This window comes from Chaetomium fimeti (genome assembly GCF_033439085.1).
Source record: "Chaetomium fimeti strain CBS 168.71 chromosome Unknown B0H64scaffold_1, whole genome shotgun sequence".
Classification (NCBI taxonomy): Eukaryota; Fungi; Ascomycota; class Sordariomycetes; order Sordariales; family Chaetomiaceae; genus Chaetomium; species Chaetomium fimeti.
Genome location: NW_026944329.1, coordinates 156,124 through 183,959, shown reverse-complemented (window position 1 = coordinate 183,959; position 27,836 = coordinate 156,124). Strand labels below are relative to the sequence as shown.

Genomic DNA, 27,836 nt, shown 5'->3' with positions numbered 1-27,836 from the left:
CTAGGGCATCTATGAGTGGGGATCGGCATGATTCGTCCTATTGTGTCTGTATACTACCTCCAGTCTGTCTTGGTACGACTATCTCTACTCCGTAGTGTAGCGTCCGTTCCCTTTTGGTCATTCTTTCGGAGCCAGGACGGAGAACCTCCCGGCGTTCCCGAACGTTGGTCGACAGGGAAACCGTTGCCATGTGAGCGCCAACTCGACGGTGCCACTTGGCAGTATGCTTGGCAGTGCGAGTGGTTGAGGTCTGCGTTTGGGATACACGACGAGGTATGTATACTTTCATCGCACGGTTACACTTGCCGGTCGGCGATATAGTATTCGTATCTTGGTACTGGCCACCCAAATTTGGGAGGATCACACCGTCACCGCATGTGGCTCTGTAACATGCGTGGTCCCTGGCCCGGGGCGAGTGAAGACTCTCGGGCTCCCCGATGGCACGTGGTTCTTGGCCCTTGACCAAGACGTCGACCAGTCGGTGGAAACTCGCGTGAGCCCCTTGATCGGCCCGCTCACGGATTTGTCGCCGATGTTCCGACGCGGAGGAAGCTCCCGCACCCTGATGCGGCGTGGGAACTGACGGAGCCGCGGAGCCATTTATACCGCTCTCGTGCCATGGTCGTTGGAGCTGTCTCACAAACTCTCGTCGACGCAACTCCCGCGCTCCACAACCCGGCCCTAATGCTGGTTCGCGTTAGGCGCACCAATTAGCTTGGTGGAGCCGGTCTCTCTTTCGGCGACAAGCGCTTGGAATGTCACTCTCGCTGGGCCCTCGTTCCCAGGTCAAGCAAGGAATACTCCGGCGAGGTCCTCCGGGGTCCTCAGGGGCACCCGCAACCGGGATCCGACTCATCGCCAAGAGCGGCCAGTTGTGCCACGCAGGGGATGCCGTTGGAGATACCCAGCACCAGGAAATCATTCACAATGCATCGATGCAATGCAATGTGGGGAGTCGCTCTCCGCGTCACTTCCCCGGGTCGAACCACCGGTGTCCCCTGAGGTGACCGACATGACCAAACACTCATTCAGGACACTCAGCCGCACCATGCCGCCCTGGGATCAGGTCGGTACAGGATCCGCAGTCCTTTAACTCTGACGCGACGGCCCACCATGGCTTCTAACTACGCTCCTCCAAAGGTGCATATTTCGCTGAGAACCACCCTCGCTTGACGACTTGGACGTGCACCAAGGCCGATGGATGCACTCCCCATAATACGGCCCTCGTCATTGACAGTCTCGCCCATCCCGTCTACCAATGCAACAACCCTAGCATCAACTGGGGCGACTGGGGAAATGCGCCCAATGCCACGGTTTGCCCTGACGCGGCGATATGCCAGGAGAACTGCATCATGACGGAATCACAAACGATGAAGATTACGATGTCTTCACCGACGGGAGTGTCCTGATTATGAAGCAGCTCCACCCTGACGGCTCCCTCGCCGGCCCCAGGCCCTACCTCCTCTCCGAGAGCAAGTACGAGATGCTGAAGCTCACCGGACAAGAGCTCACTTTCGACGTCGACGTTTCCAAGTCGCCTTGCGGCATGAACGGCGCTCTCTATCTCTCCGAGATGGCCCAGGACGGAGGCAAGAGCGAGCTAAATACCGGCGGTGCCCGGTACGGAACCGGATACTGCGACGCCCAGTGCTTCGTCCCGCCTTTTATCAACGGCGAGCCTAATTTTCAGGGCAAGGGCTCTTGCTGCAACGAGCTGGACGTGTGGGAGGCCAACAGGCCCGCCACCTGTATTGTGCCTCACACCTGTGGACCCCCTGGCTTGTATAAGTGCGAGAGCGAGGAGTGCGAGTTTGAAGGCGTCTAAGGTAAATGGGGTTGCACCTATAACCACCTATATCCTCTCCTACGGTTGTAGGGCCAGCTACCTAATTACCACCTAGGTAGGTAGTTTACGTTCCGTATTAACTTAGTCTCCATTCCCATCGTTCTCATTTATGAAAAGGGACAATTGATTATAACATAAACCCCCAGGTTATTCCGAGTAAGATGGAGCGGAACGGTCAGTAGAACCCCTGGCTGTAAAAGTACAGGAAGGCCCGATGCCCATAAACTCATTCATTACTGCCGTCTCAGACCATGCGGCCTAAACTGCCTATGCCCCCCGCCATGGCCACCACTCCCCACATACATGGGTTTACTGCCACATAGTTATCCCATCAACCAATCTCGTTTGAAGGTTCGCATGTCCTCATATTATAATGTCCGGTATCCTATAATCATTTCGCACGCACAGTCAGTGCGCCACCCTTGACGTGTAACCGGAGCGCTGTCTTACATGTGTTGGGTAGCTTGCGGGCTGCAGTCGAGTAATCTGACCACGCACTGCTGTTGCTTTGGCCGCGGTTCTCTGAAGGGGCTTGTCCTCCAACGGACCCGGAAGCCGGTGTGTCACCACCACCTGGCACTCGTGGGCCCTGCGGAGGCCGAAACACCACCGTTTGGTCGCGAGTGGGCTGGGGCGGGGCCCTTGTCGAACCGCCGACGCCCTGTGTGGTCCATTTGGGGTCATAAAATGTGGTGTACGGTAGACCCTGTGATGGCTCTCCCCTGGAGGGCGTGGCTTCGGCCTGGGTGTCTTCAGCGGTGGCATTCACTCGGTCCATATTGTCTGCCAGTGACAGAATGGTTTCGATACAAACTCGAAGATGGTCAAGTGTCGACTGATGTAAACGGAGTTTCAGCCAGAGACTTTTATTTAGCTGGGTTCGTCAACTTTAAGTAGGTTGTGAAGGAGGGACGGGACAAAAGGGTGTGTCGTCGCCTGCGCCGAGGCAGGGGGCGGGGCTGATCGCTACAGGTAGGTGATAGGTTGTCTTCGTCCGCAGTTATACCTTGGTAGGTACCTTATGCGCACAGCCACTTAGGCGGGTAGGCGGAAATGCAGTTGTGCTACCATGATTCCAACGCCTCGCCCACGCACTCGCCCATTCAGAACGCCCCGTCGGTCAACCCAGCGCCAGGCTTGCCACCCACAGGACCAAGCCACGATGCCACAAGTCATGCTTTTTCTACCCCGCCCTCTTCCGTGTCCGTGACTTGTAAATTTCCCGTTTGTTTTGGGGCCAGCCAAAATCCCAAACCTACCTAGTTCCTGTCGTCCTCTTTTGAAGTACATCCAGTCACCTAGGTACCCATGGAAGAGACAGAGACCATGGAAATTCAAGTTGACGGCGCTGACGTCGGAACGCCGGTGCCCGTCACCGCTGACAAGGACGATGCGACAATCACGACCGGTACAACAAGGGCACGGACTGAGGCAGCCATCCCTACGCAGCAGACGGGTGGCCTGTTCAGGGACTCGAATATTTGCATTGCTGTCGATGTCTCGGGCAGCACTTACGGCGAGACGCTGACGGCGGAAAAGAAGGCGGTTCGCAGCATTTGCTCGCTCATCCCTCCTAAACTGCTCGACAACGTCACCATTCTGCCCTGGAATGACAACGCGCATCAGCCGCTCCCAGTCGGCCGCTTAGATGACCTGGACTCAGACGGTGGGACGGATCCAAACGCTATCCTGGCCGATCCAGATTGTCGTTTCCAGCTGCAGAAATCGTCCTTCTGGTTCCTCCTGACGGACGGGCTCATCGACACCCCGCTCGTCCACCAGTTCGCAAGGAGTCTGGCCGACTACGGAATGCACGGGAAGGGGGCTGTAGTCGCTGTCTTCGGTGACCAGCTCGAGCGGCCTAGCCAGTGCAACATCACCGTCGGCCTTTCCGTCTTCGCCGCCAGCCCCCACGTGGCGTTCCTCTACACCAATGTTGAATTTAACAAGACCTATGTTATTCAGACAAAGGGCTGCTTTTCCGCCCTGCTTCCGCCCGGATCTCAAAATCCACATTTCGACTACGATACCCCATGGGAGGACTTGCCACAGACCTCGTATGAGAACTTGATGAGAGTCCATGTGCCGCCCCCAACGGACCTTGATCCCAATGAGATCTTGCTGAATGGGGGGAAGTTCAAGCTGGACCTCGATGCCTTCCTCGAGAATCTCCCCGTTTCTGAAGAGATAGTGGGCACAATACTCGACAACGAGGAAAACTTGAAGACGGTTACGCTCACGGCTAAATCAAGAGGTGTCGAGGGCAAGCTCCTGGACTGGCTCGGCAAACTCGACCGGACCGATGGCGTCCTTGACAATGGACCAGGCTTAAAGGAAGCGCCACAGAAACCGTCGCGGCTTTTTGACAAGGTAGCGGCAGACTTGGCTTCGGATAGCGGTAAGTGGGATGTGCGATCTTCTCTAATCTCACGCCCACGGTCGTAACGCTGATACCACAACTCTCTCAGGAGGACCTGCATTCGACATTGGTGAGGAGTCTAGGTCTAAATCAGGCTCGAGGTCAACTGGACTTTACAGTAATCGGAGTAAGCGGGAATGTGACTCGGGCCATGATGCGCCTCGTCACCGTCGAGAGTCCGAATGCTTCATGAAACGGCTTTCGGCAATGTCCATCACGATCGCCTCCGACAACTTCCGCGGCATCAACCACGGCGATGAACGCCTGACACGCTTGAAGGCGAAGGAAAACGGGCCCCGGCCAATCAAGACCGGGTTCGCCTTACCATCGAACCCAAAACTCGCGTATCGAGCATCATGCACGGTCTGCAGCAGCAATTCCGTGGTTCATCTCCTCTTGGTTGCACCCCCAACGGCCAAGAGCACGCCCAACTTCCCTCGGCCGGGAAGCATGTCGACACTTGCCTTTCCCCTGACCATGGGTAACTACGCGGAAACTGATGTCATCTCACGCATCCTCGCATGTAGTAACTGTGTCGAGAGATTTGGGCACGGATTCTCCAGCCCCGATAGCGAGACGGTTGTGTCGGCCCTGCCCCTTGTCTCGTACATTGCAAACAAAGCCGCGTGGCTGCAGTCCGTCAGTCTCGCAACCCAACACAGATTCGCGCACGCCGACGCACCGCTAGTGTTCTTTAGCATCCTCTATGTCAAATTAGAACACCTGTTGCACGCAGGACTCGGTACGGATGGGAAGGAGGATGGCATTGAACGGGAGCAAGACTTGGCACTGCAGAGGGCAATCAGATGGGAGCTGGACATGCTGCTTTCCGAAGCAGAGGTTGAGGACATACCGCCCCCGTTGACCGGGGCAGATGAAAATACGAGCATGGGTGTTGGCCCGCTCCACGAGGTTATCATCCGCGGGTTCCGAGATTGCCTCACAGTCGACCACAAACCCCCTACGCTTCTGCGCTATCCCATGGACGGCTTCATCGTGGCCAACGCAGCGCTTTCCGACTCGCGCCACAAGGGCCTGCTCAGCGCCGAGAAACGTAGGACGGTCGTTTTCCTACGCTTCCTCTACCAGCTGACCCAGGCATATTGTCGTCTGGAGAAGGACGCTGACGCCGTCACGCTGAACACGGCCAAGGCTTTGCTGCTCCTCGTCGACAACCCCAAGGCTGCGCGGTCACTCTTCCGGTGGGACTCGCTGCGCAAGGTATCGGTCCACTTCAAGACAGTAGATGAGCTGGCGGCGTATTTGCGAACTAGATTCACACAGTTCGAGTACAAAGTCTCCATCGCCGTTCGCGATCTCGCCGAGACACCACTGCTTCCTTCGACAGCTCTTGCCGACTTTCGCCGCCTTGGGGTCCTTTTCGCCAATGTAGAAAGTCAAGCGCACCATAGCATCGCCGTCTTTGTGCATCACCTTCTCCGCTGGCCCAACATCGACGTGGGGGTTTCGCCGGAGGATCGGTTTGAGAGGATAAGGAAAATACCTGAAGTGAAGGTTGCTTTGGGTGATCCTGAGGGCCAAAGCGCGCGATCAGTCCAGAATTTGATTAGATCGCTGCCCCGGTTGCACGTTATGTTGGGACAACGGGAATAGTTCGAGCCACTCGAGGTACCTACCTATTTATTTCTCCCGACTTTGAGCAAACCACTATGCCTATATAGATCACTCATCTGCAGACTCTGTCCGTTATCTCAGGAGTTGAGATCAAAATTCACACTGCTCAGGTCGGCGTCTTCCTCCTCCTGGCCCTGGGCATCGCTCTCTTTTTTCAGACCTCGCCTCGTAAATATCACATAAATCACAACTGCCACCACTGTGGTCGGTACTGTCAACACCACCCACACCCATACACGTTCTGCACTGCCCATCCATGCATCTTGGTCGAAGAACGGCATAGACAGGATCGCCTGTGTTGGCCGAGATGGCACTTTGTCAGTTTCTGATGTCGCATCTCAAGACGAAGGAAAGGAAGATACAGAAGCACACTCACAGCATACGACGTCGCCGGCAAGAAAAACAAAGTAAGAATAGCAATCTAGCAATATCGTCCATGTCAGCGCCAAAGAACACTGGCCTCTCCCGGAAGGTTGGCCGCTCGCCTTAATCTCACCGTCTTCATGGAAATGCTATCCATCCTCATATCCCTCGCCATCTGTTGCGATTCTCGAGCCATACGACCTGAAAAGATCTGCTGGGAGCGTGTGGATTTCATGATCTTACGTGTTGCCACACCATTTTTGACGAGGACCTTGTCGTTTGCGAGGTGGGCTACTTCGAAGAGCTGTGAATTTGTTAGGTTCAACAGCTCACAATCATTCTAGAGCCTAGACAAGGTTTTGGGGGACGGTGGGTACTAGAACCCGATCCCGATCGGTGGGCAACAAATATGTGAGTCGTACCAACTGAATGACTCTGAGGACTTTCTTCTCCAGCTCCTCGACGACTAGAATGAGTCCCTCAAAGAGGCAGCCAATTTCGGCTAAATGGGACGGCAGAGACATCGGCTGCTGGCTGGACACTCCATGGCACTTTGAGTGGTCTGCTGTCGTGTCTTCCAGACCGCGGATGATGCGCAAGGCGGTCTGCAGCTCTGACTTATACCGTTGCACATGCGCTACCAGGGCGTGCAGACTCTTCGTTATCTCTCCGTGATGGGGGGAGAGCTCCATCAGAACAAGGGTTTCTAGAACCTGACGCTCCTAATCAAGTCAGATAGGCGTCTTGGAAAGATAAAGAGAGACAGACTAGAAAACTCACACGGGCGAGGACCTCGTTGTTGAACCCCTTGATTACCTCCTGCCACCACCTCTCCGCGCTCGAAAGGATAACCAGGTGTAAAGCACAGGGGCACTCTACCGACTCTATACCTCTTTCTCCTTGACCTAACACCTCCTTAAGACGGACATACGGCTTATCCAAGTACTCAAACCACCTGCCATCCTGAGAGTCGATGCACAGCGCAGTGGTAGTTTGCTGGCCATGGCGCATGTGAATCGCAATGCTAGAGGACCGTACGTCCTTCATAACGGTCTCTAGGTGCAGGTATCCTGACGGATCGTTTGGGTTGTTGTTGCTGAGAGCATGCCGCTGCTGGTCGTCGCTGCAGGGAACTGAGATGCGAATCGGGACGACATACCATACTAGGCGTGCCTCGCTTGGCGTGCCAGGCCGGAGAGTCCGTGACAGCAGGCCGAATGGAGTTATTTTACCCGCCCCCGACATCATCGCGACGACAGAAGGTGATACCTCCAGCCGTGTTAGCAGCCAGCGAAAGGCCCTGGCGGATATCTGGAGCCGCTTGTGGTACTCAGGCCGGGTTGGTCCGGCTGGGTTCAGTGGGAAACGACGGACAAAACTGCCGAGTGGTCAGAAAGAGTTGTTCAAGACACACGCAGGCACGGCGAGCAAAAATGGCTATACCAGGCCGTGAACGGGTTGCATTTCAACACCTAGGAGCAATTGTCAGCTGTCAACTGGCTATCTCACGGTTTTAGCCAGAACCTAGCGCTCACTAACCTCATGGAATTCGGTTGAGTGGTGATCATCAACAACAAGTTCGCGTACTAGGTTCCCGTAAGTCTGCGTACCTTACATGTACATGTACCTAGGCAACAGAGCCTAGGTACCTAGGTACCATACCATCTGCTGCATGGCACACGGATTACATTCCAAAACAACATACCTTTTAAATCATGTTGTCGACTGATGACCGGGATCGCACTGTTCTTTGATAGAAGCTTTTCAAATACGACCAAGTCTTGAACTGCATCCTTCTCAGAGGTTCTGAATCGTGTTAGAAGCTTGAGGTACCAACTACATAGGTATTCGCAAGGCGCTGGGGTGCCTATATGTACTTGGTGGGTGCACATGTGGCCGGAGTAACCGAAATGAGACTGGAATGCCTACAGGCTCGGGCAGTAGCTCTCAGCGCATGACGGCCAGGTCAGATCTCCCCCGCCCGTCACGGAGGTGGCACTTCGGCTGCTAGTTGCACGCGATCTGGGAGTTGGCTCAGGCTTGATGCCAGTGTCTTCAGCAGCCGGAGTAATACCAATCAATGGTATCGGCCGATCCATCTTTAGTCGGGGTTGGGCCTTCAGCACGCCACGTCTTCCATGGAGTGGTCGACGCTTAGGGATGCGGGATACTGCTAATGATTTATGTGCGGGGTATGTCATCATCAAGAATCAACAGGGCGGTGTTGCGCTGCAGAGATTGGGCACCACACTTCGCCACCGCCCATTTGCGGCTGAGAGACATGCCGTGGTGGACTCAACCACCTATCCAAGGTCTCGCTCGGGCCACACGCCCCTTTTCCCCCTCACCTCACTGTAGACGGCTTGAGGATTTCTAGCGTTTTACTCATACGGTTAGTCATATGTCTACCTCGGTACCTACATGTAGCGTCTCCCTACCGTATCTGATGTTCTCTTGATACGAAGTGTTCGGTGCTACGCACGACGACCTTCCTTGTTGTCTCTGCATTTCCATTGAACGGGGCAGACATTCCTTGTGACGTCGTGCTCCAAGAGCTTGACCAAGGATAGGGAGTATCACAGAGGCTGTTCAAAGGGACGCATTTCGCCATCCATTATCCAAAGGGTGAAAAGGGGGTTAGGCCGGATCAATAATAGGGTCGGTGACGACCAGCGAATCCTCGGTGGTGTTTGTTTTTGCCCTGAGTCCCAGCCTTTCTGACACCAATTCGGCTCCATTGTGTCCCCTTCACTGGTCTTGGCACTATTTATTTACTACCCCCTTTTAACGCGACCATCTTGTCCGACTAAGATATGGTACTAAGAATGAAGTTTCCTGAGCATATTCTACACCGCCCCCTTGTCCATGGCCCAAGCTTGATATATAACCTTAGTGAATATACCTTCTAATTCGAATATAGTGAAAATAGACGAACAAGGAACCAATGAAAGAAAGTCTTTTGCTGCTGGAGTTGCACTCGACCGAAAATCAGTCATGCGTCAAAAAAGGAGAATGGCCCAGCCGACTGCAAAACGGATACCGACCTCTCGGCTTTCCCCAGACTTCCCCAACTCCAACGGTGCGCCTACTTTATCCGGAGACCTTTCCACTGTGAATCTGGGCCTTTGGGCCGAGAATAGCGACTGAAACCAGCCCAATCGGACACTTTAGCCGCTGGTAAAATGGTAAACACCGCCCATTATTCAACTCCCGACACCCACACCTTCTGACCCCTCGATATGATTACTCTGGGAGTTGGAATAGGGTTTTATGAGCTACGAGAAAAGTAGGTCCCATGACTGGGCGCCGGGCGGGAACTACTTTTCTGGGAGGCTATAAGGGACCGAATAGGACATCTATCCATCTGCCCACTTGAGCGCTAATAGCAGGTGCTGGTAGGTTACACGCGGATGAAGGGATCATTGGCATCTAAGGCCCTCAACCGGGCACCGAAAAGACAAATGATAAAGCAAGCTCTTCCACCGCTCACTAATACCCACCTCCCTTCCGTTTAGCTCTCCCAGCCATCTTTCACCCACCCATTTACCCTCACCATGCTCAAGTCTCTCCTACTCACCGCGGTTCTCGCGGCCGCCATTCCGCTAGACGAGGAGTTGTTCGGAAGGTCGTTCGATCTGGGAAGCAAGATCTACCCCACAGCCCACGATAGCCGGGGAGTAGCAGCAGGGTCGCCCGAAGGCAACGGCTTTCACAGCGGCTACTTCTACTCCTTCTGGTCCGACGGCCGAGGCAGCGTCACCTACAACAACCTCGCCGACGGGTCCTACAACAGCCAGTGGAACAACGTCGGCAACTGGGTCGGCGGCAAGGGCTGGAACCCTGGCGGACCCAAGACGGTGCAGTACAACGGCACCTGGAACGGTGCCAACGTCAACTCGTACCTCGCCCTCTACGGCTGGACCAAGGACCCACTGATCGAGTACTACGTTGTCGAGAGCTACGGCTCGTACAACCCCAGCAGCGGCGCGCAGAGGAGGGGTACCATCGAGAGCGACGGCGGCACCTACGACATCTACCAGACCCAGCGTGTCAACCAGCCCTCGATTATAGGGAGGGCCACATTTATGCAGTTCTGGTCCGTCCGCCGGGCCAAGCGTGTTGGTGGTCAGATCACCACCGGTACTGTAAGTCGCAACCTTGACTTTCTCTGACCCGTTCCCTTTTGCCGCTGTCCTGGTTGATCATTGCACCCCCCGAGACCACGCTTTTACTTCCAAACCCCCCGGCACAGCCCCACGAAGAATAACATGACTGACATTGCTGGTACTTAGCACTTCGACGCCTGGACCCAGAGCGGCCTGAAGCTGGGTGCGCACAACTACATGATCCTTGCCACCGAGGGCTACCAGAGCACTGGGTCGTCGAGCATCACCGTTAGCGAGGTTGGGGCGGAGGGAGTGCCGTACCCCGACGAGCCCGACTCGGTAAACCCGAACAACTAGGGACGTCATATCATGGATGTGTGTCACAATGGTGGGAGTTAAGAGTTTATATTCTTTTAGCTCTGGTTTTGACTTTTATGCTAGTGATAAAAATGAAACCCATCAACTGATAGCGAGGTGGGGAGTTATAGGAGAGTCATCAATGATGTTCCATACCATGAGTCCACCGTTGCCGACGGCCGCAAAGACCACGTGTGACTCGGATGATATACCAACCAAATGTAAGCATTATCAAACCGGCAAAAAAGGACACCGCCACCAAAGACTCAAGAGATAAACCCCTCAAACCACCTCCCCCAGACACCTCCCCCAGACTCTCCCCCCACCCTCCTCATCTACGGTATTGAACCTCGCCCTCCCACCCCTCCTCCAACCTCTCCAAAACCGCCTCCGTCGCCCAAAAGTCAAAAGCCCAACCACGCCCATCTCGATCACCGCCGAGCGAGCACCACTCCGCCACAAACAGCACGTCACACCATATCGGCGCGATGTTGGTGGCGCAGATGACGTTCCGCGCCACCGCCGTGCTGCTGCCGCAGACCAGCCGCCTCACGGGGCCGTCGGGGAGGACGCCCTTGGTTGCCACGCGGTAGCTGGGTTGCGTGGGTGGTGGGTTAGTCTGTGTTTTGTGTTTTGTGTTTTGTGTTTTGTGTTTTGTGTTTTGTGTTTTGTGTTTTGTGTTTTGTGTTTTGGGAGTGTATCGTAAGAAAAAGAAAAGGGGGGTTTACGGAGGTCCGCCATCGGTGGTGTCGTTGCAGTACCAGGTCTGGTTGAGCAAGAGGCCGCCTGTGGTGCGGTTTAGCTGGATGGAGGTTTCGATGGGGAGGTTGGGAAGGGCGCGGGGGCCTTCTGTCGAGGTGCAGTGCCACCACTTGTCGGTGGCGTTGTCGAGGATGGGGTCGTCAAAGGCGCAGGCCGTGGTGAAGCCGCCTAGCTCGTTGTGCAGTTCGATCTCGAGCGTGCGGTTGTAGGGGACGAACTCGTCGTTGAAGGGGATGTTGTTGGGGGGGAAGTTGGCAAAGGCACGTTGGGTGGCCTGGTAGAGGAACTTGTTCAGTGTCCAGACTCTCTGGAATGAATCTTCCAACTCGGGTAGGCAGGTTTGGTTGTTGGCGTTGCGTGGCGCTACCTGCCTGTCGGCATGTTTGGAGGCTCTGGCTGTGTCAGTTCCAGAGGCAGACGCGGTGGCTAATATGAAGGTAAAAATACTGGCACACTTGGCCAAGGCATGTAACTGCATGGTAATGGCATCTCTAAGCAGAGATAGATAGCAATAGAGAAAGGGAAACCGACACCACTCATCGTGCCGAGATCCCGTTGCGTATATCTCCGAACCAACTCCCACATGATCGTCGGGTGGGACAACCGCAGAAGCACTGCCTGTTTTTGGCTCCGACCGGGGCGAGGGTCCCCCGCTCATCATTCCAATATGTTCAATACTACGTCGGGAAACGTACGTTCGTTGCTCTAAAGTGAGGGGTCCAAAGCCAGGCCACAGAGTGTATTTAGCCCTCACGTCAGCCTGCACATCTCACCTTATTCACATAACTATTACCAGCGCATATTGCGAGTCAAATGTAGGTACCTGGGCGCATAATAGGATCTTGATATCCCTTACCTAGCCAACCCTCGCCCTTCGCATTGAAGCTCGGGTCCTATGTAGGAAAGGTTACGTAGCTGTCAGACTACACGTCCTCCGTCTGGGAGTCTCGGGCTTCTGTACCATTAACGAGCTCGGGTCAATCCTTTTGTTTCTCGAGTTACGAGACTTGCAACACCCACGTGTTTCTCTCCATTGAATCTGCTCAGATCCGTTACTTCCATCTTAGAACGGCTTTGATGACTTTTCCGGAATGGGTATCGGCAATCGCCTTCTCGTGGTCCTCAAAGTCGTAGTACCGGATGAATTCCTCCATGGGGAACTTCCCCTTCATGTGGACGTCCATCAGGTATGGGATGAACTATTAAAGTTAGCACGCTTAACAACCATACCCATCCCAAACCAGCTCACCTTTTCTGGCAAACTATCCCCTTCCACGCACCCAACATACTCCTTCCCGTACGTGAGATGCTCCATAACATCCACGCTCACGCACTTCCCAAACCCCGGTGCCCCAACCGTCGCTCCACGCCCTCTCGTCCCCAGGGAATCTATCATGGTCCGAATCACGGCCGGCACGCCCGTGCGGTCCACCGCGTAGTCCACCCCAAGCGGCGGGCAAATCTCCCTGATCTTCCCCACCACATCGTCCTCCGACCCCAACACCGCGTGCGTCGCCCCCAGCTTCACAGCCAACTCCAGCCTCGCCGGCTGCAGATCCACCGCAACCACCGTCCCCGCCCCCGCAATCTTCGCCGCCGCCATCACCGCCGCCATCCCGACGGACCCCACCCCAAACACGGCCACCGAGCTCCCCGGCCTCACCCCAAGCGAGTTCAGCACCGCCCCGGCACCCGTCTGCATGCCGCACCCCAGCGGCGCGTACAACGCGAGGTCCGTATCCGGCGGCACCCTCACCAGCGTCGACCGGTGCGCCAGCGTGTGCCGCGCGAAGGACGACTGCCCGAAGAAGGCGCTGAAGACGCCCTGCCGCTGTCCGGAGCAGCCTGCGGCTGTGGATGCGAACATGGAGGGCGTGCCGTCGGGCCGGCGGCCGCCAAAGTTGCGCGCGTTGAAGCTGTGGCGGTAGGCCGGGTGGCTGGACGTGCATGCTGCGCAGGTCTGGCAGTGCGAGAAGGAGAGGAGGGCTTTGTCGCCCGTGTTGATGTGGGTGACTGCGGAGCCGGCGGCGAGGACCACACCCGCGCCTGCGGTGTGTGTGTAGAGGTTAGTCGCTATGGACTACGAGGGCGTGATGAGGGGGAAACAGAGTGGGGTGAGGTATCTCATACCTTCATGTCCAGGCACGGCGTTCGGCTCGCAGGGTAGCACGCCCGTTGCGAAGGACAGGTCGGTGTGGCAGAGCCTGGAGGCGTGGATCTCGACCAGCACTTCGTCCGGCTACATGTCATCGAGCTGGACTTCACGCAGCTCGAACTTACCGTTTAGCTCGGGCACGACGAGGGCGGTTGTGGTGCGGGACATGATGGCTGCTTGTGTCGTGACGAGGGTTGTTCCTCCCTGCAGAACTTTTAAGAGTCGAGGTTAAGCTCAGACAGATTCTTTGGGCTATGCAGATGTCACGAGAATGCCCTGGGAGCTTCGGAGGGTCCTTCTAACAGTACAGTTGGACCTATGATCTGAGCTGGGAGGTGAGCGTGTCGTCAGCTGGCGCCAACGATGCGGTTCCCAGTCTCCCGTGTGCTCTCCCGTCCCCACAACAAAGTGGATAGAGGGTTCGTCCCTTCTTCCCGGCTCTGGTATGTGGTGGTTTCAGGTCGGACCTCTGGCTCCCTCAGATTGTCAAGTCGGAGGACGGAGTGGTGGTGGGAGATGTGGGAGGGAGCTGGAGGATGTGGGAGGAAGTGGCCGGAGTATGTGGGAGGATGTTACGCGTCCGGTCTATCGGATCCCACAACTATGGAAATGCTCGGCAGCGAGTTACCCCATGGGGCTCCAGTTTTGGGTATCCGGGGTGTCGGGTTGATCTTAGGGGTAGGATGGGGGAGGGTGGTGTGGGGATGGGGTAACGACGGGCACCACTCGAAGTTTAGCAAAGTCAAAAGGGAGCGGGAAGTTTGGTCAGATGCGTCGCTGAGCTTGGAAGTCAAGATGCTCGACTGCCGGTTTCGTAACCGCAGCTCCTATACACGGATTCTAGCTATAGCTGGAGGCAGGGGAGAAGATGATGTTGCTTCCCCTGAACGCAACTCTCACTCCCTTTTCACGTCCGCCAACGAACGTGATCATCACATACGACCATATCCACAAGAGAACTCGGGATCCCGTCCGCTCTCCCCTCGATAAACTTGTGAGAGCCGAACTAGTAGTTGGGTCGGTGACGACCAGCGAATCCTCGGTGTTGTATGTTCTTTTGCTCTCCGGTCTCTTTTTGGTTCACCTCTTGGTAACCTCAGGCGTCAGAGAGAAGGCGAGACGGCAGCTCGTGAGGAGAATCAACGCATGGATCAACTGTCTAGTTAAACTTCTATCATGTGAACGTAGTTGCTGTTGTCCATTGGTCCAAGATGGCTGGGTGCGTTGAGCATCGGATGGATATCCTGAAGAAGAGCATTGTGTGTTAAGTTGTTCAATTTGGAACTATAAGCGGTAACGACGCTGCCAACCCCATCGCCAACCCCAGCTGCAAAGCCGTCTTGCACAGATAGAAGCAGCCCTAAAAACAATGGTATAATACTCACCCGGTCCCACACCACTTCTCCAACCCCCTTTCCAGACCAACAAACATTGTTCCGATAACCTTCTCGAACCACACACGCCACTCCAACAACCCCAAGCCCTACCCCTTCCTCGCCCCACCCCCCGCCAAAGGCGAAACCCGCCACTGCTTCGTAAACGGATCAAGCCGGTCCCTCTCCGCGGCCAGCCACTCCTCCACCACAATCCGCCTCCTCGCCTCCGACCGCGGCGTGATCGCCACGGCAAACCCCACCGACTGGCACACAAACTCCTGCGTAAGCCCCCCCTGGCCCAGAAGCACCGGCCGACCACTCACAACATCCACCGCGGGAGCAAAGTCCAGCGCCCACAGCATGCGCGCCACGCCCAGGAACAGGCTGCGTTCGGCGACGTGGGATGCCCGGGCAGATGCGGCGGCCGGCGCCAAAGGTGAAGTTGGTCGCGCCTGCTCGGGTCCGGGTTGGCGGTGGCGGCGTCGGCCAGGCTCTGGCGGTCGTTCGCGGTAAGCGGGCCGGGTCGAAGCGGCGCGGGTCGGGGTGGCGCGCTGGGTCCGTGTTGATGGCCCACACGTTGTTGACCACGCCCGCGCCCGCGGGGATCAGGTGGCCGTCGTACCAGTCGTCTTGGGTGGCGGCGTGCGGGACCGCGCCCATGATGGTGGTGGGCATCCACCGGAGGGATTCTTTGACGATGCCGCGGATGTATTGCAGGTTGTGCTCGTCGTCCATGGTGGGCATGCGGTTGGGGCCGACGACGCGGTCGATTTCGGCTTGGGCTTTTTTCTGCACGTCTGGGTAGAGCACCATGGCTTGGACGAAGGCGTATAGAGTGCTGGAGGTGGTGTCGGACCCGGCCTCGAGGAGCGTGCCGGTGATGTAGGAGGCCTGGTCGTCTGAGAAGCCTTCCGTCTTTTGGGCGCCGACGAGGTCCTCGCTGAAGCAGCGCATGATGGTGCCCGCCTTGGTCTCCTCCTTGGCCTTCAGCCAGTGGCCGAGGTACAAGCCCTTCTCCTTCCTGTGCAGTTCCTTTGCCTTCGCGCGGACTGGCAGCAGGAAATCAGGGAGATAAGGGAACCAGGGGAAGAAGTCGACGAGGGCAGCCAAGCCGGTTTGATTGAGCTCGGCAAACTCGGAGAAGCCTTCGAAGAGCTGCATCATCTTCTCGTCCTCGTACGCCGACGATCGCCAGCCGAAGACCATGGTGGTAGTCAGCGAGTTGGTGTACCGGCGGATGTTGTACATGCAACGCTCGGGTTGTGTGATCATATCGTATAGCATTTGCTTGTTTTCCAACATCTGGTACGGGACGTAGGACTTGGCAGCCGAAATGTTGAGGAGGGTATGAACCAACTTCCGGCACATGCGCCATCTTGCATCGTAGCCCATCATGAGGACACGGAGATCACCGCTGCAGAGCGTCTGCCCGATATACATCTCCTGGCGATGAGAGTACATGTTGCTCTTCTTGTCCAGAAGGTCTTTGACCGCCTTGTCGCTCGAGAGGACGATGAGTGTCTTTGTGCCGAGGATCAAGCTGTAGACAGGGCCGTACTCCCGCCCCCACTTCTCGAATTGGAGGTGCGCATCGCGGGCCGGCATCTATGGGGCATCAGTACCAAGTTTGAACAAGCCTTGGAGTTTGCATGCTTGGTGAAGGTTCCCAATGACAGGCAGTGTCGGTGGGCCTGGAGGTAGGTTTTTAGGCCTCCTGCCTGAGAGCAAGAGTCTAACAACGATTGCTACCGCCACGAAGACGGGAAACACAGTTGTAAGTAGAGTCATGGTGTATAACGACGGAGAGGCGCCGACGTAAGGAGAGTGGAAATGTTCGCCTCTTACACACTTGGTGTGTTCGTCTGAAGACAGCCGGCGGGAGCCCGACACTCAAGTACTCATCTCAACTTCATTCACACCAGGAATTGGTACGTCACAGCCTCCATGTCGGCGCATCTGACTACTCTAAGTTGGGGCCCCGATCCGGATCGGCCCACCGTGGCATTTACGGCGACGGCATTGGTGGTATTCGAGGTGCATTAGCGCGGGTTAACGGGATGGTTAGATAGGTCGGACTTCGAGATGGGAGTTTGAAGGGTGGCCGCGGAGTTGCGGAGTGGATGTGGGAGGCTGCCGCCTGGGACTCTCAACTCCCCCAAAAAGAATGCTCCCCCCATTTTGTACAGTGGAGTATCCGTATCCTAGTCCCCTGACCTCGCCCGATTTGCAACCCGTCATATCCTAAATCACAGGGCAGTGGGGTCCAAGTTGCTCAACATCACCCGACTGACCTGCCTGTCCTTAACCGGGATCACCCAATGGTGAACTTTTGAAAGTCGGTAATCAAGTCGTTGACCTGGCGCATGCTGGTTTGGTCATACTTCTCCAGGATAGGCTCGGCGGACCTGGCTTTACCACGACCGTTGGCCGATGTCGAAAAGAGACCCGGCAGGCTAGCATTTGCCGAAGACATATCCGCGGATGCCACCGTCGTCGCCGATAGGCGGTCCGTGAGGAGACTCCCAAGCAGCCAGTACTCGTGCGAGAAGCGGACGAAACCAATGCGCTTCCACATCAAGGCCGGTGCTGGGCAATCCTCTTGGAGTAAACCGTGCGGGGAGACGGCTGACGGCACCTCGGCGTACTTTTCCCAGATACCAATCCAATTCCGCAGTCCATTGCGGATGGGGACGAGCTGACCTTCGACGGCAAATAGGTTTTGATGCTGAAAGATCATGTAATGTATCGCTATAAAAGGATTACACTCGTCAGCGCGCTCGACAATCCGAGCCAGATAGTTCTGTGTGGCTTACCTGACACCATCGCGAACAGGTTCAACGGGCCGAGTTGGGAGTATTGCTGTTGTACTTCTTGCGTCAAGTTGTCCAGACACAGGTTCTCGATGGCGTCACGAAGAAGCAAGGTGCAAAACGGGCTGGTCAACGGCATCCAGCGATAGATCTGGTCGATACATTCCTCTGCCGTTGCTGCCTGGAAGCAGGCCTCGGGACTCGCCATGGACATCTTCATCTCCTTGATGACCATCCGATGGGGGAGGTTGTTGAAGATGACGAAGGCCGTATCGAGGAGGAATATCCATGTGAAAATCCTGCTGTTCGGTCAGCGGTGACGCGGCTTACTCTCCGGGCAACCACGAAAGACGCACCGAATCAGTTCCTCTCTCATTACGAATTCATACCAGCTGAATTCGTGTTTGGGTTGGGCGCTATAGTCCATGTGCCTGGCCGTGTCTATTCCAAGGTCTCGTGCGGTCTGCGCACTGGTGAGTAAACATTGTCGAGAGACTGTTTCTATGTGGGGGAATCTTACTGATACCACAGTGCTGAACCGGTGCCGTCTGATTCGCCGTTTACCGGCGTCCGTCCCCTCCCAGTTCTGGTAAAGACAGACGTGGTAGGCAGCTTGCAGGGCCTGGAGCTTCTGGCGGTTTTCACTGGTGCCGACGGGGACTGTGATATCGCTAAAGGCGGGGGGGGTCCATGTCGCTACAGAAATCGTCGTCGGTAAAGACCATCTCCTCGACACAGTTGAACCACATTCTGGCATCATCGATGTCCACGGGGTCTGGGGATACACAAGCCCCTGCCGTTCTCGTCAGAGCGAACTTTAAGATGAAGGCAGGACCTCAGGGCGCTTACCAATCAGAGCCATGGTAGCCAGCAGAATCGGTTTGGTAACCGTCGGGTTAAAGGTGGGCCGGTGAAGGAAATTGACATTCGGATGCCAAACAGACCAGTACAGCTCGATGAACTTGGCAAACCGAGGAGGGGAAAAGAACCGCAAACATTGTTGTTCAAGGGCCGTCGACCAATTCAGTGTGATGGTGCTGTTGTTCGGCTTCACCCTTACGACATTTTTAACGAGCAGAACGACCTGCTGTAGGTTGACGACGATGGGGTTGTGCAGCCAAAAGGACCACGAAGACAGGCCGCCGCTTTCCGGCCCGACACTCGAGACGAAGCCTGGAATTTGCGAGGGCAGTTCTTCTGGTGGTAGAGATGGCGGTGGAAGAATGCCTAACGAATCGAGGGACTGGTGGTCGAGATACGACTGATGGAATGTCGAGACGATCTGTTGGCGCTGGGCCAGGGTAGCGCACTCGAACGACGTGACCAGGCCGGTTCTGCTCGTGAAGTCACTCAAGAAGCGGAAAGAATAACCTCGGTAGCGGGAAGGGAGAGAGTCACTGGGGGGGTTATGATGGAAGGGCTCGGATTCGACGTCAAGAGTCGCCGTCGTTGCGCTTGATTGCGAGGGGCTGACAGCAAACCAACTGTCCGGGATTTGGAACTGCGAGACTGTCTCCTGGATTAAGGTATCGAGGTCGTCAAACGGCACATGGTCGAAGGTGGAGTCGGCGAGGACTAGTTCACTGGGCCCTTGGTCTGGCTGCGGAACGTGATTGCTCACAACAGTTTCGTCGGGGTTGCTGTGGCCAGATGCATCGTCGATAAGCGGGGGTGCTGCTGCTGCTGCGGGTTGGGATGACGACGGCGGGGCTGGCGGGTTTGAATAGTGGCACACGACCGAGCGTCGCTGGCAATTGAAGCACGGCTGGGTAGAGTTGCAAGCCTTCTTCTGGCGGACGCAACGATCGCAGGCGCGGCGGCGACTAGAGGACGGGGTGGAGGGGCCATCGCAGGTCTGGAGATGACGCTTCAGCACGTCGGACCTCTGAAATGAGGCACCGCACACAACACAGCGATGAGGGCGTTCCGACGTATGCGAGCTGCGGTGCCTCTGCAAGTGCTCGCGTCTCTTGTATGTCTTGAAGCAAACAGGGCAGCGGTGAAGGCCTAGAGCATCGGCCATAGCTAATAGCTGATATCAAACTGCGGCATCCGCCATTGTCATGTGTTGTTTTGATGAAGTGTCAAAGTGTCAAATGGAGCTAAGCTTTCAATCCCCGAAGTCAAATGCTGTCAGTGTCCGGGCCCAGATCGCCCGGGCCACGAAAATTGCGGGGAAGGGAGCGGCATTGGATGGAGAGTTTTCGCATCGCACAGCAGGCGCGCTTGCCTAGAACAGGCTAGGCCGCCAGCGAATGGGGCGATTTCGAAGATCGGCCGGGGGCCAGAAACTGCGGGGAACCAACCGATTTGACCGCGAGTGATCGAGAACAAGGATGGGACTCGAACAACTCGACTCTGGTCCTAGTCCCAAAAGCAAATGAAAGGGCGAAAAGAATGGAGATGTAGCTGCGGTGAATGCCGTCCAAGAACAATATCATCTTGCGTTCTAATTTAACGAGACCCTTGTGGAACAATCGGCACCGAGTGTAGATAAAGACACAAAGCACTTCTCAACGCTCTTTTCGCCCGCAAGGGGGCAGCTGGGCGTCGGGTACCAAACCCTGGCTAGGGACAGACCTGGCAGGTAACGATGAAGTTACGAGGCACGTGCGGGGTTAGAATCCAACTCACCTACCGAGGTACCTGACTCGATCGAATTGCATGTCACTTTCGAGTTATCAGTATCACCCTGGTAAGATACCTAGGTACTTATGTTCTTTGAGACCTTGACAATTGCCCAACTACCTGACCACTAGTACCGCAGACCAAGTTTCCAGCAACCATCCGTGCCGGACCGCTCCGCCGTCGGCAACCCCGGAACGTCTCCGACCCCATCATCCTCATCCGCCCAGGCGAACGCCAACGAGATCCCCGCGGCCGCAAAGACACTCTGCAGCTCATTCGTTTTTTCCTCCCCGGAGAATACCACCAGGTGTGCATTACAAGGCTCATCAGTGTAGAAAGAGACGATCCTAACGGATCGCAGGCGCGGCAACCCCCCGAGGGCGTCGCGGGCCAGACACCTCAAATCCGCCTCAAAATCCCGACAAACCTCCAAGATGGACAGGGCGACAAGCGACGGCGGCAGAAACTCGACCAGCCCACCCGCCAGCGGCACCAAGGGCGGCCCACCATAATGCCGGCTGTAGATGGCACCCTGCGAAACGGACAGCTCCTCGAGCCGCACAAACCCGCTCAGCGACCCGATGGCGGGGGGCAAGAACGAGTGGCGGCGCGGAAGTATGGTCAGGGCCACCGGAAACCGGAGGGACAGGCGGCGGAGAGTTGGGTGAGTGCGTGCCAGGCCGGCGACGAGGTCGCGGTAGTACTCCGGGCCCGGTTCGTCGTCGGTTTCGTGCGACTCCGTGTAGCTCAGCTCGTGCAAGGCCGGGGCCGACCGCAAGAAGGCGCTGAGGTCGTCGGCGCCGAGGTTTTGAATGACGGCCTTGCGCAGCGTGGTGAAGGGGCCGTCGCGGAAGGGCGGGGGGCCGAATGCGCGGCCGGCCACGACGGGGGCGTTAATGGTTTCGTTATGCGCGTCGATGGCGTGGATGGTTTGTAGGTTGGGCGCGAGGGCGATGAGGGGGGTGATTAGGTTATAGTGGCCGCCGCCGTCGTTAGATATGAGGCCGATTGTTTCCAGCGCCGGGAGGGCGCGCCCGCTAGACAGGAGGAGGCTGCCGGAGGACGGCGAGAAGTCGCCCATGAGCAGTAGCGTCCTGACTTGGGGGCACAGGAGGATGGCCAGCTGCACCAGGGTGTGGTGGATGTCATCGATGGTGACCCAGTCTTCGAAACCGGGCATGTTGCGCACCCAGTCCTTGTATCCCGGGTGGAATCCGTTGAAGGCGACGACCCCGAGATCCGTGCTCGCCTTTGTAATGGCCGACTCGCAATCAGCCTCCAGTCCCCCGTCCCAGGGAAGACATTGCTCGGGGAATGGCTTGGGTGTAACCAACTGTAGAGCCCGGACACATCCGGCGAGGTCGGGGCGTCGGATGATGGAGCGGAGGAAGGACGGAAGAAAGTCGTTGGCGCAGGGCCACCTTGCGTCGCTGTACATGAACGTGGGGTCTTCCGGGCCGCAGTGATAGTACCAGGGCAGGTTCCCGGTTGCGTAGTAATGAAAGACAAACGGCTGCGCAATGCCGCATACGGACTTGGAGACCCGGCAGAGGCGCGCCAGAGACGCCTTATCCGCCAGCAGCTCCTCCATGTCCGCGTTTGGGAAGAACCTCGGCGCTTGGCAATGGAAGCAGAGAAAAGAACAGATGCGCGCGAATAGTTCGACAGGGAGGTCCTGTATGACGGCCATGATTCGTAGCGGCACAAGGCGGGTATCGACGAGCCCTATCTCTTCGGGTCACGATGTTGAGCGGATTATTTGTTGAAGCCGTTCTTTCCTCTAGGTAAGCTGGAGAGTAACCCCTCTAGAGGGTAAGAGCGGTTGTCTATCGGCTCGGGGGAAGGAGCGGGCTGTGGATCGAGCCGACCAGGGGCGCTAAGCCGGCAACGTACCGTTCGCCTCCGGCTTACTCGCCTGGGGCTGCTCCTTTTGCTCAAGCCGGGATAAATGCCCCCGGGGCGTAAGCCGTCAACAGCCTTTCAGTGTCGGCATGGGGCGGTAAGGTTCGGACTGGGAGGTTAGGTGCCTAGGTACCTATGGCTGTTGACAAGGGGAAAGAGAACTAGAAATCATAGGGGGCGTTATGTAGGTTATTAAAGACGGAGCGTAATGGTCGCATCATTGTGGGGTCCGCGGCGTCTATCCGGTCTCGTCGTCTAGACAGACATACAAGGTAGGTAACAGAGTTTGTTCGGCTTTGTACAAATTGTTCGGGTCTGGCGCGGTTGTACATAAACGGAATTTGCACGCCGATCAAGGAAGTCTCGCAGCTATCACGGTTCATTCTTTGGCCAGAAGTTATATCACGCCTGATTAGCTCAGAACACCGCCACTTTGTAAACTGTGTGAAGCCTCCCAGAAACAATACGGCGTGCTCAGATAGGTACCGGAACAGGCTGATCCCCCCGCCGCTGGCATTGCTACCTCCCTAGGCATTCTATATCCAAGCCTATCCCAGGTCATTGAAATGGAGACTGCGGCAAGTGACTCCCGGACTCGTTCATATTGGCCAGCCGCCACAGGTAACCGGTCATTTGAGTCATAATCCGGATCTTCGTGATCCAAATAGCTAATTCGAATGCACCTGAGCTTCGGCACCTTACTCGGCGCGTCTCGGGCCAGGCCCTCCAAGGCTGCCATAAAACTAGCATCCGAGAGATACAGTATATGCAGCTTCTTGATCGAGCGAGGCAGAAACTTGGCCAAACTTATCCCTGGTGTAATGGAAGAGATGTTGCCAGCATGGGGTACGTGGATTTGGCTGATGGCAAGCTCTTCGAGGCGCTTAAACATGCGCAGCGACGGGATGGCGTGCTCCGTGACGCGGTCGCCTCTAGGGTCACCTTCCGCCATGGCCACCAGAACTAGCCGGCGCAACGTCCCTCGGACGGCGGTGATCGGCTTCAGAAGCTCACAACCGGTGATGGATGTCGGTCTTCCGAAATACCCGTGGTGTGTGTACTCCAACTCCCACAGATCCAAACAAGAATCCACGAGGAAGGCCAGATCGTCCGGACTCATGTCGACGGCAACCAGCTTGCGGACATTAGGCATGGGGTTTACCCAGAGGCTGAGGCCGATGGTCTCGGTGGCCGGGCCGGGATATGTCAAATGTGCGGCGTAGAAGGTTTCGACGTTTGGCATACTGCACAGCATGATCTGACCATCCGAAACGTGCTGAGTCCTGCTATGGGAGAGTAGCGCAATCCGCTTCAGCGATGTTAAGTGTTGCCCGCTCGACAGGGCCAGACTCCAAAACTGTTCTCGCTGCCGTCGGTCTACCTGTAGGGTGTCTGCTGTGATGATGGAACGCTTTTCAAGCGGATATCCGTATACAAGCGTGTTGACATTTGGACAGAGGAGAATGACTAATTGCTCCAGCGTATGATGAATGGAATCTGTTTGGCTCTCGTGGTTGGGCGGGCCAACGCCGGAGGTTACCGAGTGTCGGCCACGGAATTCGGGATGGAAAACGTTGGTATCGATTAGGCCAATATCCACGCTTGCCTTGGTGATCATTTGGAAGGCTTCTGACGTGCGGCTCATGGCAGTGGCACCCTGGGCGGTTCCACTGATGACCTCCATGTCGGGGGCGTTGAAGTCGTCGACGTTGGGTGAAGCTACGAGCTGGAGAGCTTCAACTTGGGCGGCCAATTCGGGCCGTCGGATAATGGAACGGAGAAAAAGGGGCAGGTGGTCATTATCGTGAGATGGACGACAGCCTTTGCCAAACTCGTCTGCGTAGGGTCCGTACGGGTCAGTCAGGTCTATCGCGCAACCCGTCTTCTCCGACACGACGAGCCGGATCATGTTCCCGGTGGCGTAGTAGTGAAATATGTAGGGTTGTGCCACGGCGTGCATGTATTTTGATGACCTCGCGAGCCGTGCTAGGGCAGCTTTTGCTTGTCGCTCGTCCGTTGTGTCGGCGTGGGGGAGGGCGTCAGGCGAATGACAGTGCATGCATAAATTGAAGCATACTTTCCACATGAGCTCGACGGGGAGGTGTCCCATGTTTATGAGTTGGCCGCCCGTTTAGAGGGCATTGATTGATGCGGATGGCAGGGCGACGTGGAAAGTGTGCTTAGGTACCAGTGGTACCGTAGGCTTTTGTGAATGAGGCGGGGAAAGGAGGCCGGGTTTCGGGCATTGCAGTGTCTTGAAGCGAGGTCGCCAACTGTCAACACATGGTGGTGCGGTTTAACTAGGGGTTAGGGTTGTATTGGCCGTTGCGCATAGGGTTTCTTGGGTGCTCCAAACTCCCAACCCTCTTTTTGATTTTTATCATGGAATAAATTCGTCCGTCGTATTCCTTGGTGATTCAGGGCGACCCAACGCGCTCTCAGCTCGCGTGAAACTGGGCAGCGTGGTTTGAGAAAAGAGCCCGCTGCTGGCTGCGCAAGCAGGTATTGATTGGCTCCCAGGCGTGCCAGGGCATGTTCGGGGAAGGAACCAAAGGAGCAGCAGCCGAACCAACAACTTGAAGTTTCGAGCTCTGTAGGTACCTACCCGTAAATCTGCCCAAGCCCAACTTCCACGCCCCAAACCCAAACCCAAAACCGAAACCCAACATTGCCATTACTTACACCCACGCTTCGGCATCCCACAGCCTCACATCAAATGCCATGGCGACAGACTCTGCCAAGTCAATCCACCATGACCTTCCCGGTTTTCTGCGTCTCCCCCCCAAAATCCGACACTCCATCTATCTTCTCGTCTGGGGCACCCCCTGGGAAATCATACGCGATGGCAACCAGATCAATTTATTTTTCGAGTGCTCCATGCCAGAAGTCTTTGACTTGTGCGGGCCGTACGACCCGTCTACCAAGAGCTACAACATCCCACCAGTCGGCTTTCGCGGCCTTCTGCTCTCCTGCCGCGCCATCCACACGGAAACCTCGGCTCTCCTCTATTCCTCCAACATGTTCTTCTGTCATTACGAGGCCTTGCGCTCGCTAGCACCCCTCCGAGAGCTGAGACCCGAGTCAGTCGCATCCATGACCCGCCTCAAAATCATTCTCAACCAGTCATCCTGCCATTCCCGGGGCTCTCGCGAAGGAAACAATTGCGAGTGTTGTGATGAGACGCGGCTCTACACGGTCTACTACCCGAACGAATATCCCAAAGAAAAGACGGATTGCAAGTGGCGTCATCATGGTGTCGAGCACGATGATCCACTCCGGCGATCCCACCCGTCCACGAAGCCTATCATCGCGGAATGGTACAAAACGGCTGCCCATCTAGGCCCGCTGATTACCCCGGGACAACTCGAACTATACTTTGTGTGCGACGTGTATAGTCGAGATACTCAACTAGCCACCATGGTGCTGGACGCGTTCCGCCATTTTCCCCCGCTCAAGGACTGTCACATAAGACTGTCCAGGACACCAGATCCCGCACTTCACAATCTTGCGCAAACCACTGTTCTAAAGGCCCGCGGCATAAAATCGAGAGTTCCACCGCCCCCTCTTCCGCCCCCGCCGCCTACTGGCAATTGTCTTGTTGGGTTACCACGCGAGTTGCGTCTGCGCATTCTCGAGTACACAGACCTCGTAACGCCGTTGAAGGAAGTCATGTGGACGAGATCGCACGGCAAATACCTGGCAAGCCGCCCTTCCTGCCCGAGTTGGGAGGGGAGGGGAGACCATATGTGGGCGCCCGATATTCACCACGGTTGCCAGTTCACTAGCTGTTCGCAGAGGCCATACCCTCGCAAGACCATGGGGTGCTACTGCCAGCTCACGCATTCCGCGGCCTCGTCTACCTGTCATTGCTGGGCGACGCCCACCCCGCTGTTCCTCGTCTGCCACGCCCTGCGCCATGACGCGAACCTGGTCTTCTTTTCAGAGAATCGGTTTGTCGTCATTGATAGCCCAAGTCTATCCGTCTTCGGGCCTCCGCGCGAGAGTGGTTACGATCGAAACCGGTTCGCCGTAAGCCAGTTCCTCACGGACGTTGTCCCGGTGGACTGCCTCAGCCACCTGCGCCTTGTCGAGATGGTGTTCCCCCCCTACCTCGGCCACCACTGGCCGCGGAAGGGGGACCCCGTGCTCAAGGACTGGTCGGATACCATTAACCAGGTCAAGGACCATCTCAATCTGCCCGCTCTCACAATACGCATGCTCGCCGTTTACCGCGAGGGTGAAGATCACTATGACACGGGAACGCTAACGAGCTTCGAGGCGACAGAGGCCGTTGAGGCATACTTCCATGTTTTGAGACCTCTGGTCCGCTTGGGCGGTCGTGATGGCCTGGCTGGGTTTTACGCCGAGCTCACATGGCCATGGCGACGAACAAACGCGACTAGGGAGAGGGCGAGGGAGAGGGGTTGGGATGGTTGGCAGGAGATATGTTCGTGGATGACGGGGAAAGAACGTTGGTTGAAGGAGCGAGCCGAGCGACTTGTCCTGGGGGACCGATATGACCATGCCCGTTTGAAAACCAAGGAGCCCAGTGCGGGCGCTTGGGGTTGGATCTTCGCGCGGGATGGCTAGACGAACCGCACGGAAACACCACACTCCCTTCTCCGAAACAACTTGCCCAAGAATAAGATACTCTGCGGTGGTGGAATCGAGCCAGCGGCAACTTCGGCAAGGAGAGGCCCCAGCTTTCGGGCGATCTATGCCCTGATGGAGCTGGGCAAAGTTTTCGTCGAATGGTTTGAAGATTACAACACATTACGACAGCTGTCGTCTACATGATTGAATCCCCTCACTAAGAGGCTGAGACCGCGGTTGCATTTTGCCCCTCGACAGCACTCAAAAGCAACCTCCAATTTTCTCTAATGGGCCATTCGACACAGACTTGCATACGTATCAGAGACGTCGTACTACCACACTTGCCAACGTCCGACCCACCAAGGTCCTCGACTCCTCATGCAACATCCAATATCTCCTACCCTTAATTAAACGGGCGCATCTAGACTTCAAATTGGTGAAAGGGATGCAAATCCAACCCACCCTAGCTAGCCCAACGTAACCCAACTATGCTCCTCTTCCCCTCTCTAGAGTTGTTACGAGAGACTATGAGTTCAGTTCAGCTCTCACCAAACCCGCATTGCAGAGCTGCTAGAGATGAATCGGGCTACCTGTGCCTCCTTTACGGCGTCTTGCAGCTCTGCGATATTATTCTCGGCCAACCACGATGCCCCGACGGGACATGCCGCCATTCCCGCGTCTGCAGCGCCGTGGGGCTTCATGCTGCAGGCGGCCCGCGATGGCCCAATGCCGAGCGAAGATCCCCTCCCATCACGGTCGAGCTTAAACGGTGCGCGATCTCGGTCTAAACGTTCGTGCTCCAACCACGTCGAATTGTGAGACCGTGTTGCCAAGCACCGGAGGCATGATCGTCACCAATGACAGGTGCGGATGCTTGACCGGCC

General features: G+C 56.3%; 11 protein-coding genes across 11 annotated transcripts; 4 read left to right on the top strand and 7 right to left on the bottom strand.

Annotated features, from left to right (window-relative positions):
• Positions 1–1,333: 1,333 nt before the first annotated feature.
• B0H64DRAFT_447688 (concanavalin A-like lectin/glucanase domain-containing protein) lies at positions 1,334–2,061 on the top strand (the record flags this gene model as incomplete). The annotated part of the gene is made up of 1 exon (XM_062807011.1): positions 1,334–2,061. The coding sequence occupies one exon, from the start codon at positions 1,334–1,336 to the stop codon at positions 1,823–1,825; it is 492 nt and encodes a 163-aa protein (XP_062663303.1). The 3' UTR covers positions 1,826–2,061.
• Positions 2,062–3,154: 1,093 nt separating this feature from the next.
• Positions 3,155–6,298, top strand: B0H64DRAFT_427980 (uncharacterized protein; the record flags this gene model as incomplete). Its single annotated transcript, XM_062805823.1, has 2 exons — positions 3,155–4,244; positions 4,315–6,298. 2 exons carry the CDS (start codon positions 3,155–3,157, stop codon positions 5,877–5,879), a joined length of 2,655 nt encoding a protein of 884 aa, XP_062663302.1. The 3' UTR covers positions 5,880–6,298.
• Positions 6,299–6,395: 97 nt separating this feature from the next.
• Positions 6,396–7,699, bottom strand: B0H64DRAFT_1026 (uncharacterized protein). The gene is made up of 2 exons (XM_062797676.1): positions 7,044–7,699; positions 6,396–6,985 (listed from the first exon to the last, which is right to left on the bottom strand). Exons 1-2 carry the CDS (start codon positions 7,509–7,511, stop codon positions 6,611–6,613), a joined length of 843 nt encoding a protein of 280 aa, XP_062663301.1. The 5' UTR covers positions 7,512–7,699; the 3' UTR covers positions 6,396–6,610.
• A 1,899-nt stretch (positions 7,700–9,598) lies between these two features.
• On the top strand, positions 9,599–11,021 carry B0H64DRAFT_989 (glycosyl hydrolases family 11-domain-containing protein). The gene is made up of 2 exons (XM_062809065.1): positions 9,599–10,408; positions 10,556–11,021. Exons 1-2 carry the CDS (start codon positions 9,818–9,820, stop codon positions 10,724–10,726), a joined length of 762 nt encoding a protein of 253 aa, XP_062663300.1. The 5' UTR covers positions 9,599–9,817; the 3' UTR covers positions 10,727–11,021.
• B0H64DRAFT_379148 (uncharacterized protein) lies at positions 11,015–12,080 on the bottom strand. Its single transcript, XM_062802627.1, has 2 exons — positions 11,455–12,080; positions 11,015–11,319 (listed from the first exon to the last, which is right to left on the bottom strand). Exons 1-2 carry the CDS (start codon positions 11,964–11,966, stop codon positions 11,058–11,060), a joined length of 774 nt encoding a protein of 257 aa, XP_062663299.1. The 5' UTR covers positions 11,967–12,080; the 3' UTR covers positions 11,015–11,057.
• Positions 12,081–12,490: 410 nt separating this feature from the next.
• B0H64DRAFT_447678 (uncharacterized protein) lies at positions 12,491–13,811 on the bottom strand (the record flags this gene model as incomplete). Its single annotated transcript, XM_062807010.1, has 4 exons — positions 12,491–12,687; positions 12,738–13,534; positions 13,619–13,692; positions 13,732–13,811. 4 exons carry the CDS (start codon positions 13,809–13,811, stop codon positions 12,541–12,543), a joined length of 1,098 nt encoding a protein of 365 aa, XP_062663298.1. The 3' UTR covers positions 12,491–12,540.
• A 1,315-nt stretch (positions 13,812–15,126) lies between these two features.
• On the bottom strand, positions 15,127–16,807 carry B0H64DRAFT_414031 (cytochrome P450; the record flags this gene model as incomplete). The annotated part of the gene is made up of 3 exons (XM_062805009.1): positions 15,127–15,312; positions 15,401–16,624; positions 16,757–16,807. The coding sequence occupies 3 exons, from the start codon at positions 16,805–16,807 to the stop codon at positions 15,127–15,129; spliced, it is 1,461 nt and encodes a 486-aa protein (XP_062663297.1).
• A 170-nt stretch (positions 16,808–16,977) lies between these two features.
• B0H64DRAFT_447660 (uncharacterized protein) lies at positions 16,978–19,852 on the bottom strand (the record flags this gene model as incomplete). Its single annotated transcript, XM_062807009.1, has 6 exons — positions 16,978–17,767; positions 17,833–18,128; positions 18,186–18,292; positions 18,350–18,489; positions 18,530–18,622; positions 18,679–19,852. The coding sequence occupies 6 exons, from the start codon at positions 19,850–19,852 to the stop codon at positions 17,331–17,333; spliced, it is 2,247 nt and encodes a 748-aa protein (XP_062663296.1). The 3' UTR covers positions 16,978–17,330.
• A 732-nt stretch (positions 19,853–20,584) lies between these two features.
• On the bottom strand, positions 20,585–22,147 carry B0H64DRAFT_369116 (uncharacterized protein; the record flags this gene model as incomplete). Its single annotated transcript, XM_062802001.1, has 1 exon — positions 20,585–22,147. The coding sequence occupies one exon, from the start codon at positions 22,145–22,147 to the stop codon at positions 20,585–20,587; it is 1,563 nt and encodes a 520-aa protein (XP_062663295.1).
• A 559-nt stretch (positions 22,148–22,706) lies between these two features.
• Positions 22,707–24,566, bottom strand: B0H64DRAFT_937 (uncharacterized protein). The gene has a single exon (XM_062808997.1). It carries the CDS (start codon positions 24,467–24,469, stop codon positions 22,772–22,774), a length of 1,698 nt encoding a protein of 565 aa, XP_062663294.1. The 5' UTR covers positions 24,470–24,566; the 3' UTR covers positions 22,707–22,771.
• Positions 24,567–24,975: 409 nt separating this feature from the next.
• On the top strand, positions 24,976–27,740 carry B0H64DRAFT_351122 (uncharacterized protein; the record flags this gene model as incomplete). The annotated part of the gene is made up of 2 exons (XM_062801454.1): positions 24,976–26,682; positions 27,570–27,740. Exons 1-2 carry the CDS (start codon positions 25,081–25,083, stop codon positions 27,738–27,740), a joined length of 1,773 nt encoding a protein of 590 aa, XP_062663293.1. The 5' UTR covers positions 24,976–25,080.
• Between the last annotated feature and the right edge of the window lie 96 nt (positions 27,741–27,836).